Consider the following 13,661-nt stretch of genomic DNA (forward strand, 5'->3'; position numbering starts at 1 on the left):
AGGAATAGAAACTATTAGTGATATGTTATAATGAATAAGATAATCTATTATAGACCCTACGTAAATGTGCACACAAAATTTCAACCATCTTCAAAATATGTGATAAAACATCAAAAGTTTGTGATAGGCATTGGTATTCTCGGTGTCGGTCTGTAATTCCCCGTCATATTTTATACGAGGGTCGCTCATTAAGTAATGCCCCACATTTTTTTCCTCAGAATATATTTATTCAAGATGGCTGAAATTTAGTGACAATATAAATCAATGTTTCCCTTACACATACTATTTTTCCACATAGTCCCCATCAACTTGTACGGCTTTACGCCATCGTGGAACAAGTGCGTGCATGCCTTGCCGGTACCAGCTCTTGTCCTGTGCACGTAGCCATGTCCTCACTGCTTGAATCACGCTCTCGTCATCTTCAAATCTTGTTCCGCGGATAGCATCTTTGAGTGGCCCAAAGAGATGAAAGTCGGAGGGTGGATGGGGCAGCACCGTCCAACCCAATTTGGTGATTTCTTCCCGGGTTCTCGGACTTGTGTGAGGGCGTACATTGTCGTGCAGGAGCAAAATTTCTGCTGGATGCTTGTGAGGCCGAGCTCGTCGGAAACGCTTCTTGAGGGTTTCAGGGTCCCGATGTAAGCGTCTCGCACCTCTTGGCATTACATCCACAAGAATGAACCCATCACTGTCCCAAAAGACAGTCATCATGACTTTTCCGGCGGAGGGAGTTGTCTTGAATTTCTTCTTTCTCGGTGATTGAGGGTGATGCAACTCCATTGACTGCCTTTTTGTCTCCGGCTCAAAGTGGTGTATCCAGGTTTCGTCACCTGTAATGATCCCTCAGCATCAAAACGCTTCCAACAATTCAGAAGAAATCGTTTTCCTTTGAATCCTGTGGTCTGCTGTGAGACTTCGTGGAACCCATCTTGCGCACACCTTCGAATATGCAAGAGCCCGGATAATTGCAATTACACTTCCATTGCTGACTGAAAGCTGTTGGGCCAATTGTCGAGTTGTGACGCGCCGATCCTCACGAATAATGGCATCCGCGCGGTTCAACATGTCTGGAGTGGTGGCTGTGGCAGGACGCCCAGAGCGCGGCAGATCATGGAGCTCGGTTTCTTCACTTCCTGAAGCTTTAACTCTCTTAGCCCAGCGACCAACGGTGCTCCTATCGACTGCACAGCTTCCATACACAGCACACAAACATTTATGAATGTTCACCACAGTTTCTTTTTCAGCAAAAAAGAATTCAATTACAGCTCGTTGCTTGTAACGAGAGTCGTTCACAGACGCCATTTTAACAGTTCACTACAGCTCCGCCATTGGTTGGAATCATTTGAAACTCCGTACACGAACGCGAGAAACATCAAATCTCAAGCATGTAAAAGTACACTTTTCTATCTTCATTATTGGCTGAGAAAAAAAATGTGGGGCATTATTTAATGAGCGACCCTCGTATATGGTACCGGCAACGTATAGAATGCCTGAAGTCAGTAAGCAAAGAATGAAATAAGTCGTAATGTTAATATTGTTCGGTTGCGTAAATTAAAATTAATCAAAGTCGATTGGGTAAGCTGTCAAGATGGAGGTTGTGCAAGATAGTCGCGAAAACACCAAGAGACTGAATCTGAACACAACAAAAATTTTGAAAATTAAAATAGAAATTGTTCTATATTAAGTTTTTGTAAATATAGAAGATAAAATAAAACTGTACAAATCGTATTATAGAAACTTCTGTTATATACTCGGATACTAGGAACGACCCGTTCTTCAAGTGCCTGAGCACTGCGGGTCCCAACTTTTCGTTGGCTTGATCTATAGTCATTCGGTAGGACTCCTTGGATGAGGGATCGGCCCGTCGCAAGGCCTCTGCGGACAAACATCCATGGCTTGAGTGGGATTCGAACCCACGGTCCCAGCGACCAAGCGCCTCAGACCGCGCGACCACTGTGACCCCTTCTTTGTTATATACTTTTCCTAAAGAATCCGAAACATTTTATAAAATTCCTAGGTATTCTATAGAATACCTAGGCAAAATATAAAATAAACTGTTAGTTTCATACATTGCCTAAACGTTCTAGGCAGAGTTTCCTTACTGGAGTCCTGCAGCCATACTTTGATAAACATACTATAACTGCAGATGTCATCCTTCTATACTGTCACTGTGCACTTTTGGAAGTGGTTCCCAACATTTCTGAGGGACAGACTGCCAACATCTTCAGTACGTAAGTTATGCTATTAAATGAAAGTACAACCAATTTCTTTACCGAAGTCTCCTGAAATGTAGATGACCACGTAAAAGACTACACGGAATCACAAACCAAAACCCAAAACCTACAAACCCAACATCTCATTCTTTTATTTAACCATCAACCATAAAAAACTCCTATAATGTCATAATTAATCAAACAGCAAAAAAATATGTCATAGAAAATGGCAGCATGAGAGATAAAAAATGTGTTAAAAATTCTGGTTGGGAAATCTTAAGAAAGACCACTCAGAAAAGGCAGCTCAGCTGAGAAGCATAGAAAATGATAATTCTAGTCACAGACAACAAAACTGAACGACCAGATTCACTGTCCCTTACCGACATGTGCTCTGAAACATCAAATTACGAAACTCGTCCACGTGCCAATATCACCTGTTCGACTAACAATGCCATTCCTCCCTTTGGTTTTTCAAAATTATTTTCTGGTTCTACAACTTCAACGAAATGCATCTGTATCATCTTTTTGACTAAAATATCACAGACTTTCTTCTACATAATTAATCCAATGCAAGACGATTAATAAAACTTCCAATAACAAAGTAATTATAACTGAACATTACAATGTGTCTTACTACAGCAGCCATAATAAAACATTCCTTATTCAAGTGCGGGATGAATTGTATGAGGATTAGAGCAAAAACAAATCATTTACTTCCACGCACATCACTAACCTTCATCTTTTTATGCGGGTTGAATATGGAGGGGCTTTACTTAAAATATTATGTTTACCTGTGCGTCATGCTATAAAATGAGCTGTAAATTTCAGGGAACAGTTTCAAAACATCCACTTTTCTCCACTCGAACCCTGCGTTTATTAAGCCAAAATCAACACATATAGCAATGTATGTTTTCACTCGTTTCATCTCCTAAATTACTGAACGAATTTTTATTAAATTTAGCGGTTATGGGTTCTGTCAAATTCAGTCCTACAAATGTTAAAATAATAAAAACGCTATGATAATTTCTAATGTGTACTAATAAAGAAGAAACTAATGAGATTTTATATAGTTCTCTGATTTTTTAAAAGTCACGTTCCATTCTGCAAAATTCACTTTCACAGATTTGGAATTACAACCAAATACACGGGGGGGGGGGGGGGTCAGATGTCAAAACAAGCCCTACCCAAAGGATAATATAATTTTAATTCATATCAGTCTGCTGTAAAAAATGGCTGGTGGCACATGAACTTTGTTCATTTAATATAGATTTCATTAAAATCTGTAAAACTCATTCAAAACCATTTCCATGATAGTGAACATTTAACGAAATACAAGGGAAAATAAAAGCTAACTCTGTCCAGTGCCACGAGACACAGTGTGATTAAACGGAACAATATAACTTTATAAGGTAGTATATTTGCGTCATATTGTGAATTAGGTTAATATTTTCCGTCAAATCACAATTTTAATAAGATAATAAAATATAAAATATTTAAAATATCATTTCACGTTCCGCATCGAATGATCGATACGGAGTTTTAAATTCGGGCACCGCCGGGAATCGAACCCGAGACCCAAGGATTATAAGGCCAGCGTTCTAACCGCTAGACATATATATGATTTACAAATCGATCATTCGATGCGGAACGTGAAATGATATTTTAAATATTTTATATTTTATTATCTTATTAAAATTGTGATTTGACGGAAAATATTGAAATATTAATATAACTTTAGTCCCTACTTGCAGTAAACAGAAAACAGGGTCGCGGAGGTATACAAAACAGCGAAGAATACATTTGTAAATTATGTGTATTAATATCCACCAGGCTACAGTTTCCCAGTCACGTTACACCTTTTAAAATCTAACCAGTAACGGGGACAGATTTCTGTTGACTCAGAACAGACCATACGTTTATTACGTGCGACAGGATTAAAAACCAAAAGGCAATTTGTGGTCTTACCTTGCGTCCCAACGAGAATCAGGGGGATGTCTGCAGAACTGCGGAAGTGAGCCATCTTTGTGTAGTAATTATAGATGGCGTTGAAACTCGTCTCGTTTTCCAGACTGAAAACGAAGATGACCGCGTCCACCCAAGCCGTGAACTGCAACAGAAACCAACTTGTTTATGATATTCAACATCAACAAAAGACGTGTCAAAGGGTCAATCCGTTCAAAGTCAGATTGTCCGCTCTTGTTCTCCGAACACACGGATGGATTGCACTGTAATTACATTTCTTCTTAAGATGGTATGAAACGTACGTAACAGTTTATTTTTTTTTTATCTGTAGTGTTCTGTCTGACGACAGGTCCATATGAACAGGATCCTTCCATCCTTTTCTCGGACTGGGACCTGTTCATATACGTTCTTGGCAGATGATCCAGAAGTGGTTTGCCATTGCCTTCTTCTGTGTGTGAATGGAGTAACTGTTGGGATGCCACGGAGAAACCGGGGAAGCCCCCGGAGGAAAACTCCGTGTTGCCTAGACCACGGCCTTGCCCAACACAAGTTATAAATTCGGGCACCGCCGGGAATCGAACCCGAGACCCCAGGATTACAAGGCCAGCATTCTAACCCGCGTTTAAACGAAATATTTAAAAGTTGTAATTGAAATAATAACAACAACACATCCCGAAGGCAGTTGAGACAAGTCAGGCTAACCGAATAACTATTTTGTGGAACCAACAAGTCAAAACAGATAGAACCATTCCAAATAATAAACCAGATATTATAATCCGAAACAAAAATTGAACCTGCCTCTTAATTGTCATAGCAATACCGACTGACAGGAATGTGATTAAGAAGGAATGTAGAAAGTGAAAGCAAAAGTGATCCCAATAATTATAGGAGTAACTGGAATTGTCTCCAAGTCACTTAGAAAATATTTGGCCAACATTCCGGGTGAACACGACATCAGGGAACTGCAGAAAACTGCCATTTTGGGATATTCATAAATCATTCGAAAGACGCTGTCGTAAAATATGTAGTCATCTCTAACAATAAAACTATATAATATATGTAGCACGTATTAAAAGAAACAAAATGTATTTCGGAAATAGCTGCTGCACAAGGTCTGTTTCGGGTACAATGGAATTAAATACCCTATAAAGTGGTGAATATATGGGATAATAATAAATGTATCAGATGTTTGATAACCGCCAATCATGGCCGATTACAGCCAAGCACTAAAAATAATAATATACAAATAACGTAAAAGACGCTAAAGATTTGTGGTAAAATGTACAGCACGAAAGCCGTGGAATATGACGCAAGTAATGTTACAGAATTTCCGTTGGCGAAATATAATCCTTGTTAAAAATTTATGTCATTGCTAACAGAATTTGCAGCAGACAAAGCATGCAACTTCCGTTGTTCTGGAAGGTTTGTTTTCTTTCAGGAAACAATCCAAGACAAAGTTGTAGCAGACGTGTTAGGTGTCACACGTTTTCACGCTATTCTCGTTGTAAATGTGTAACTCGTAAAAAGAACGGAAGAAAGTGACGTGCTTAAATTACGATGGCATTACACGGCGAGAATGACGTAAAAACAGAATACAAAGAGAATCTGACAGAACCTTAAAATTCCTCTATTCTGTGCACACATTTCGCAAAGAAATTCTTACAAAAACACGTGACCTGAACGCTTATGCGTATTAAAACGTAAAACAACTTGGATTCGTTGAGCATGCTTTGCACACAATAACTATCAACAAAGAAAAATTTTCACCAAGTTATCTGACAGTAGTATTTACATTTTAGTGAATTCATCACCGTCAATCATATTTCCATAAGCTGTTATGCCCTGTCTTGAAAATAAAACAAATGAAGTTAACTCTTTCCTTGTTTTGCTTCAATAACAGCCAAAGTGTTTACTACACAGAAAATGTGCTTAAATGAAACTTAAATGTCTAACAGACGCGAGACAGTAAACATTCTGTGTTACCGTACAAATCTCATGGAAATTAAAGACTGGGATAGGACACGATAAGGTAATTTTAAAGCAAATATAAAAAGTATCCTTTCAACAGGAATCCTACTGGAAATACAAGTATCTCACACACACCTTCACACAAATATGCCGTTCATCCTCATTCTCTTATCTTATTCACGTACTGCTGCAAACTTTCATATCCGAACTGTCCGACCTCGCGGTATAAACACTACATCGTGCTCCTGTCTTGGCCCACAGAGCGAACCAGCCTGACAGCTCCAACATCGCAGAACTGCTGCTTCCGATACTACGAACACTGGAGATACCCCCCTTGTTTTCCCATCCCCTCGTACGCAGGCGGTAATACGAGAAAGTCAAGATATAAGCTTACTCACTTCTACAAATAAGAAAAATGTAATCATCTGGTCTGTTGAAGATTTCCAGAAACACAGAAGGGATTAGTTAATGAAGATCTTCAGAATTCGAACACTTCATTAAATATTTCTGAGAAGAACACAATTTAAGTCGTAACTCCTTAAGGTTTGTCGAACTTAACCTACAGATGCTAAGATAGACTTAGGTACAGTCCACAGACCAGGAGAAAATCCCTGCTAGGAATTCGTTAAACGCGCATGCGCAAGATTTCGCGGCGAGTTACGACCCATCCTAAAAACATTCGTTCCACAACCACTGAACGAACAACAGACGACAGGCTTTCATGTGTTCTAATGGGTTCAGCTTTAAGATTACCTCACAGCGGCACAGAGATTTAATCTAGAATATTATCGCAACACCCACAGAACACATTAGAGGTGCGCTCACTACACGCTACTCTCAACTGCTTGATGTTTTCAGTCTGTGTGTAGTAGCGTAAAACTCTGACGTATCACACTTCCCACCAATAGCAGCCCTCTAGTCCACTTGGTAGTAAACATCACCCCTGCACCGCACTAAAACAGTTTTCCCCCTCGAAGGGATTTTATCCTGATCTGTGGACAGTACGTATGTTGATTAAACACATCTACCTCTAGACATGACGCAGAATGGGCTCCTGTGGACATAGCTAAGAATCTTTATGTTCCATAAAAGGCAAGGAACTTCCTCTCCAAATAAGCGACTATCATGTTCTGAACGACTCTGATAAATTTAGTTATAAAATCAGACGAAACTGAAAGCAAACTCTGACCAAACTATGCACTATACTTATTAAAATTTGAAACTGCAATAACAGTGACCGCTTTAACGGGATACCTGCCTTCGATTCGCCATCACAGAAACCGATAGGCAGTAAACTGTTAATGCCTCGCACACAAACGTTACTGCAGACCTTCCGTTTCGCGCTACATTTCCCTGAATGTCACTCGGGGGAAATCGTCTGCAGAAACCGCGTGTTCCAAACGAAACCCTAACCTCTACACATAAACCCGTTCATAACGAAACGCCTAAGACAAAAATAATAGTGAATTCTTGCAGCCTTATCCCACGCAGCTGATGGACCGCTTAAAATCGGTGCGACCGTAATTCCAGCTGCTTTGTCTCTCGATTTTCACTTGCCACAGACAAACAGGTCCCTCGTCCCTAAATGTTGTTACCAGATGGTGTATTTTTGTCTTTTCAACAACAGAGGATATATATATATATATTTTAAATATTTTAAATATTTAAATGTTAATTGTAATAATATTTTAATATTTAATAATAATATTTTATTGTGATTAGACTGATAAAATTGAGCAAGAGGAATATAAAATAAGTATTTTGCTAAATAACAAACCAACGATATATTACTATTATCCCATCTATTCACCACTTTATAGGGTATTTACTTCTATGTACCCGAGACGAACCTTGTGCAGCATCTATTTCCGAAATACACTTTGTTTTTAATATGTATTACATATATTATATAGTTTTGTGAGGGATGACTATATATTTTACGACAGCGTCTTTCGAATGATGTACGAAGATCCTAAAATGGCGGTTTTCTGAAGTTCCCTGATGTCGTGTTCGCCCGGAATGTTGGCCAAATATTTTCTAAGTGACTTGGAGACAATTCCAGTCGCTCCTACAACATTGGGATTACATTTGCTTATTATTATTATTTGTTTCTTTGCATTATTTTAGTATGTTTTAGTGTTTTACATTTATATTAGTGTTTACATTGGTAGTTTATTTGTTTTTGTATTTAATTTGTATTTTTTGTTATACTTTTGTATTAGTGTTTGCCTGTCATAGACTCTTTACTGTTGACAAACAATCTAATAAAGGAATTGAATTATTGCAATACTTCAGCACTTTAATAACACTGTATTTCTGTAAGACCAGACTTCTTTTAGACCAGGATTCGCCGCTAATGACCTGTATATTCAATTCCTTGACTTTTAGAATACGACAGTTGAATAAAATGAGTTATCCTTGACGTCCTTTATGTTTACAGGCAGATCTCGAATCGGACGCCATCGTGATGCAATATGACCAGCCTGATATTTACAAGCGAAGTATTCCCAACGTTTGGATCATATACTTTCATCTTTCGGACTGTAAATTATGAAATTTTATATCATTCTCGATCGTCAGAAGTATACCAGAAAATGAATTCCTCGCACACCCAGACAAGTTATACAGCACGATACGTACCCTAAAATTTGATGACTGGAGTCGATGATAAAATGAAGACAGATCGTAACTTCGAGAAGAGAGAAAAAAAACATAAGGATTCCTACCACATTCGTTCTTCGTCCAGTGACTTATCCCAGAACACATCTCCTAAGGCTTAAATTTCCCACGTGGACTGTCACCCCTCCCTCAATTTACTCCTTACACCCCCTGGTCCCGTGGCAACGTTTCCCCAGGGGGTTTTATTCCTTGGTTGTTATAAAAAATTCTTCCCCATTCGACCCCACCCAACCATCTCCCAAGTTACAGTACGAAGACCCCAATCCACCTTTCCGGAATGTAACCTACGCCCGGAAATATATACGTATATAACAGTCGCTCGAGACATTCGGCAGTACTTCACTAACTGGTAAATGCTGGCCCAAAATAAGTTCTGACATACACAAATTGTCAGGTTTAAGTTGGTTTCATCTTGAATAGAGCTGCATTAAAAGCAAAGGTTTAAAAGTGTTAGAATACAGGCAACTCTCGATTTCCGAACGTTCGATTTACGAAAATTCCCTATAACGAACGCCACAATTCATTCAAAATTTCTTAAAGTCGCCAATAGATAGAGTTCCTTACAAAGTTGATTACATATGTATGTACACAATTATGTTAGTACTCAATTTCTCTAATTCTATTTTGTAACTCTTTATGTTTCTAATTAAAATTAACAAGTACGATATCTTGTTTTATTATTATTTTTTATTTTATTTTACGTTACGTATACGATAAACCATAACGCATATATACATTATAATAAAACGTATTGTATAGACCATTCGATGTATAGTACATGGTTTTAATGCTTTAAAATGGCTGCTAACGTAGTTTTACTAGAGGCTGGTAGACAAGTGGGGCTGGAAGTAAATTCAGAAAAAACTAAGTACATGTTAGTATCTCGTCATCAGAAGACAGGCGGGCAAAATTATCTTAGGGTGGCTAATAAATCCTTTGAAAGGGTTACAAAGTTCAAATATTTGGGAACAATAACAAATCAAAATGATACTTGTGAGGAAGTTAGGAGGAGACTAAATTCCGGAAATGCTTGCTACTTCTCAGTCCAAAATATTTTGTCTTCCCGTCTGATTTCTAAGAACCTGAAAATTAAAGTATACAAAACAATAATCTTGCCTGTTGTTTTGTATGGGTGTGAAACATGGTCTCTCACTCAGAGGGAGGAACACAGATTGCAGGTGTTTGAGAATCGGGTGTTGAGGAGGATATTTGGGCCTAAGAGGGAAGACGATGGGGCGTGGAGAAAACTGCATAATGACGAACTTAAAAATCTGTACTCCTCCCCAATATTGTCAGGGTAATTAAGTCAAGAAGAATGAGATGGGCTGGGCATGTAGCGCGCATGGATGGGACAAGAGGTGTGCACCGGGTACTGGTTGGGAAACCTGAAGGGAAGAGACCGCTGGGGAGACCTAGACGTAGATGGGAGGATAATGTCAGGCGGGATCTATGGGAGATAGGAGTTGAAGGAGACTGGATTTTGTTGGCCCAGGACAGGGTCCGGTGGAGGGCTTTGGTTAGTTCGGTGATGAACCTTCGGGTTCGGTAAGCCATCTAGTTAGTTAGTTAGCTAACGTATACGACACGTATCGCAAAAGCTCAGGAATGTAAGATAGACATAACGAACAAAAACTTATAACGAACGTCGTCTTGGAACGGAACTCGTTCGTAAACCGAGAGTTGCCTGTACAGCGATCTAAGAAATCTCTTCAAACAGTAAAGTATGTAATATCCGAATTGTTTAGCAACTTATATCGATCAAAACAGCAACTCGTATTTTATTCATTGATACATTGAATAGAGGCTTTTCGTTTCAAAATTTTCTTTGTGAAAAGTAATTTGAAATCTTCGATGCCTGATTAATCTACCCCAATGTGCTGTGATACCAAGGAGTGTCCAATTAGCTCACATCGATAGTACACGTGTTCACTGTCGATAATTTCAGATTCCCAAAAGGTTGCGACAATAATCGATTTATTATACATCTTCTCTCGTATCCACGGGACTGGTTGTCATCATATTAACAGGCGTTATTATATTTATCTTGAGATTAATAGCAACGGTTGGGACTAAACACGTGAGCTTTTGAACAGCTTGTAAACACAGGGTCTAGTGTGTTATAGTTCTAAAGACCTAGTGGTTATGTATTAGCCTGAAGAGTTCCAGGTTCGATCCCAACCGCCACAAGTAATATAAACAACACAAAAAGTAAGGAGAAATCTGTTAATATAATGAAACCCAATCACTCGTAAACACCCAACCTCAGGCAATGAACCATTCGAACATGACACTCGCATAGCCGGTTACTTCGATAACAAATGACGAATAACCCAGTAAAATTAGCGTTAAGAGCTCAAAACAGATCCTACTTGAGGGTAGATCTGTCCACTAACATCCCACAAGGCATCACTTCCGCGATCCGTAACTCCAGTTCATCGATAAAGACCCGCACTTTACTCACAAGGTCAAATGTAGCGAGATATTTAACGACGCCTTTCAACCAGGACGGATGGATGGTCGTGAAAAGTGAATTAGGAAAGGCAGGCCTGGTCAAAGTCTACTTAAACGTGACATCACAGCATTAATCTGGATAAAGTAAAACCACGAAGGAACCTCGGTTTCCGTGTAATGTGCCCGCTTCTCGAGAGGATACATCGAAATGAGACTAGAAGGACCTCATGCTCAATAGGATTGCACATGCAGCCACTGAAATTATTTACATCAATCTTTAAATCTTCCTAGGGCGGTATCTGATCGCCTTCGAACCTCTAACTTTCGTTCTTGTTCAGAGAAAACATTCTTGGCTAATGCTTTCGCTTCTGTCCGTCTTGCGACGATCCGAGAATTTCACCTCTAACGTCGCAATACGAATGCCCCCGTCTGTCCCTTTTGATCATTACCTCGGGGCTTCCGAAAACCAACAAAATATAACCGGACGAGAACCCGATTTTACAAGGAGAACTGTCCCTGATGACTGAATGTCAAAGCTTGTACTCCACGCCTATAAAGAATGTTCGAAACGCCTGAAAGTCTGTGCTTATACACCCAGCCACACGTCAATGGAGGTCAAATTGCTGCACGATAATGCGCTGAAGGCCGCCAACTTCAATCGGCCTAAATAATTTTTTTTAAATTTTTTTAGGATATTTTCTATAAATTTATGAATTACCCATCTGAGCAGATCAATGACAAAACAGTTTAAATTATGCAATGTCAGATGTCAGAAACACTGGGACAGTCAAATAAGTTTATTTTGCCCATTTTCACTCCATAATAAGATATGAAATATTTTTTTAGGACAATTCATTTAACAGCAAAATATATATTCATATTACAAAAAAGTAAACTTATTGGCTGGTGTCAAACCTAGAAATTCAGGCAGAAGTATATTTAAGAGATTACAGATCTTAGCTCTTCCACGTAAATACATATTCTCATTAATGAACTTCATAGTAAATAACCAAGAATATTTTCAAACTAATTTTGTTATACACAGTGTCAACACATGGAATAATAAGTGCCAGCTTCAAAAACTAATTGTCAATCTTTTGTGTTTTCAGAAGAGTGCGTTTATATGCAGACATCAACATTCCACCATCAAGTCCCACAAGTCTTCTAAATTAAAAGACACAATTTAAGGAAGCATTTAAAAAGATACTCTGTTCATAAGTTCCTAATTTTCCCAAATAAGTCACTCGTTAAGATTTTGTAGTCTTTATATACTACAAATGGGTAGTATAATTTATCTACTGTATGTAATGGGTGTATTTATCGCCCTGATAATGGAGGCAGCAAGGACCTCTGAAATGTCTGTAAACTTCTACCAGACTACACGGCGCTACAACCCAGAAGACATCCATCTTCAGACTCACCGCCGTAAAAACCTTAAATCCTGCTATTACTATTTTGAAGATTTCTGTCTTCTGTGTTGTTGCGCTGTGTAGTCTGGTATTTGTCCACCAACATTTTATAGATACCCTGATGATGGAGGCAGCAAGGACCTCTGAAACGTCGGTAAACTTCTACCAGACTACACGGCGCTACAACCCAGAAGACAGCCATCTTCAATAATAATGTGAGAGACACAAGATCGCAAATCAATCAAACAGGGAAAGCATTTCACTATAATATAAACGCACTTTAGGAAAGTCCACGTTCTTTAACGCAATAATAAATGTACGCATCCTGCTTTGCTGTTACCCGATTAACATGCCTGACAGTACATAGGCTAAAAGACGACAAAAGACAACTTCAGCAGGATACTGACAATCTACAGACACACAGTTTATAAAACTTTACATTTCTACACGTTTTATTCGTTTCGGAAGATCCGAGGCAACTGAACAAGCGAAAAACGGACGGCGAGGGCTGCAATCCCCCTAGAGTCAATTGAACTTTACCCTCACGTCCAGAGTGTAAGTGGTTCGACCATACGCAATGGAATGACAATCTGCAAGTTAATTCTCCACGGGGGAGGCCAGCGGAAGTACAGAGCTTATTAGGCAACTCAATTTAGTAAAGACGTTAAAGCAAAGGACTAGTTACATCAATTAAGCTTTCATTTTAATACATTACTTTAAACAGATCTGGTATTTAAATCTCACAAAAGAAATCTATAGCTAAAGCCGCTAAGGGGTATGGCGACTTTATCCAGAAACAAACAGCCCTCTGTACCAGTTACGCAGGAGACTGTATGGGTCTGTTACTCGGTCTGGACGAAATAGTCAAGAGAAGAATCCCTGCTCGTGTCGGGAACTGAAGCCCGGCCAACAAGCTCACAGCCAATCACTGACCATCCAAGTTAATTAAATCTTAACACATTCCCTAGCAAAACTTATT

General features: G+C 39.0%; 1 protein-coding gene across 4 annotated transcripts in view; it reads right to left on the reverse strand.

Annotated features, from left to right (window-relative positions):
* CenG1A (Centaurin gamma 1A) overlaps window positions 1-13,661 on the reverse strand; it is a 231,084-nt gene that overhangs the window by 49,336 nt on the left and 168,087 nt on the right. For all 4 annotated transcript variants that reach the window (XM_087354613.1, XM_087354556.1, XM_087354679.1 and 1 more), the window contains one exon: window positions 4,179-4,320. In XM_087354613.1, coding sequence (XP_087210739.1) covers window positions 4,179-4,320 — 142 coding nt within the window. The remainder of the gene's footprint in view (window positions 1-4,178; window positions 4,321-13,661) is intronic.

The sequence above is a fragment of the Zootermopsis nevadensis genome, unplaced genomic scaffold (assembly GCF_977971745.1).
Source record: "Zootermopsis nevadensis isolate Lab colony 2312 unplaced genomic scaffold, Znev_1.0 Znev_ptg000001l, whole genome shotgun sequence".
In the NCBI taxonomy this organism is placed as follows: Eukaryota; Metazoa; Arthropoda; class Insecta; order Blattodea; family Termopsidae; genus Zootermopsis; species Zootermopsis nevadensis.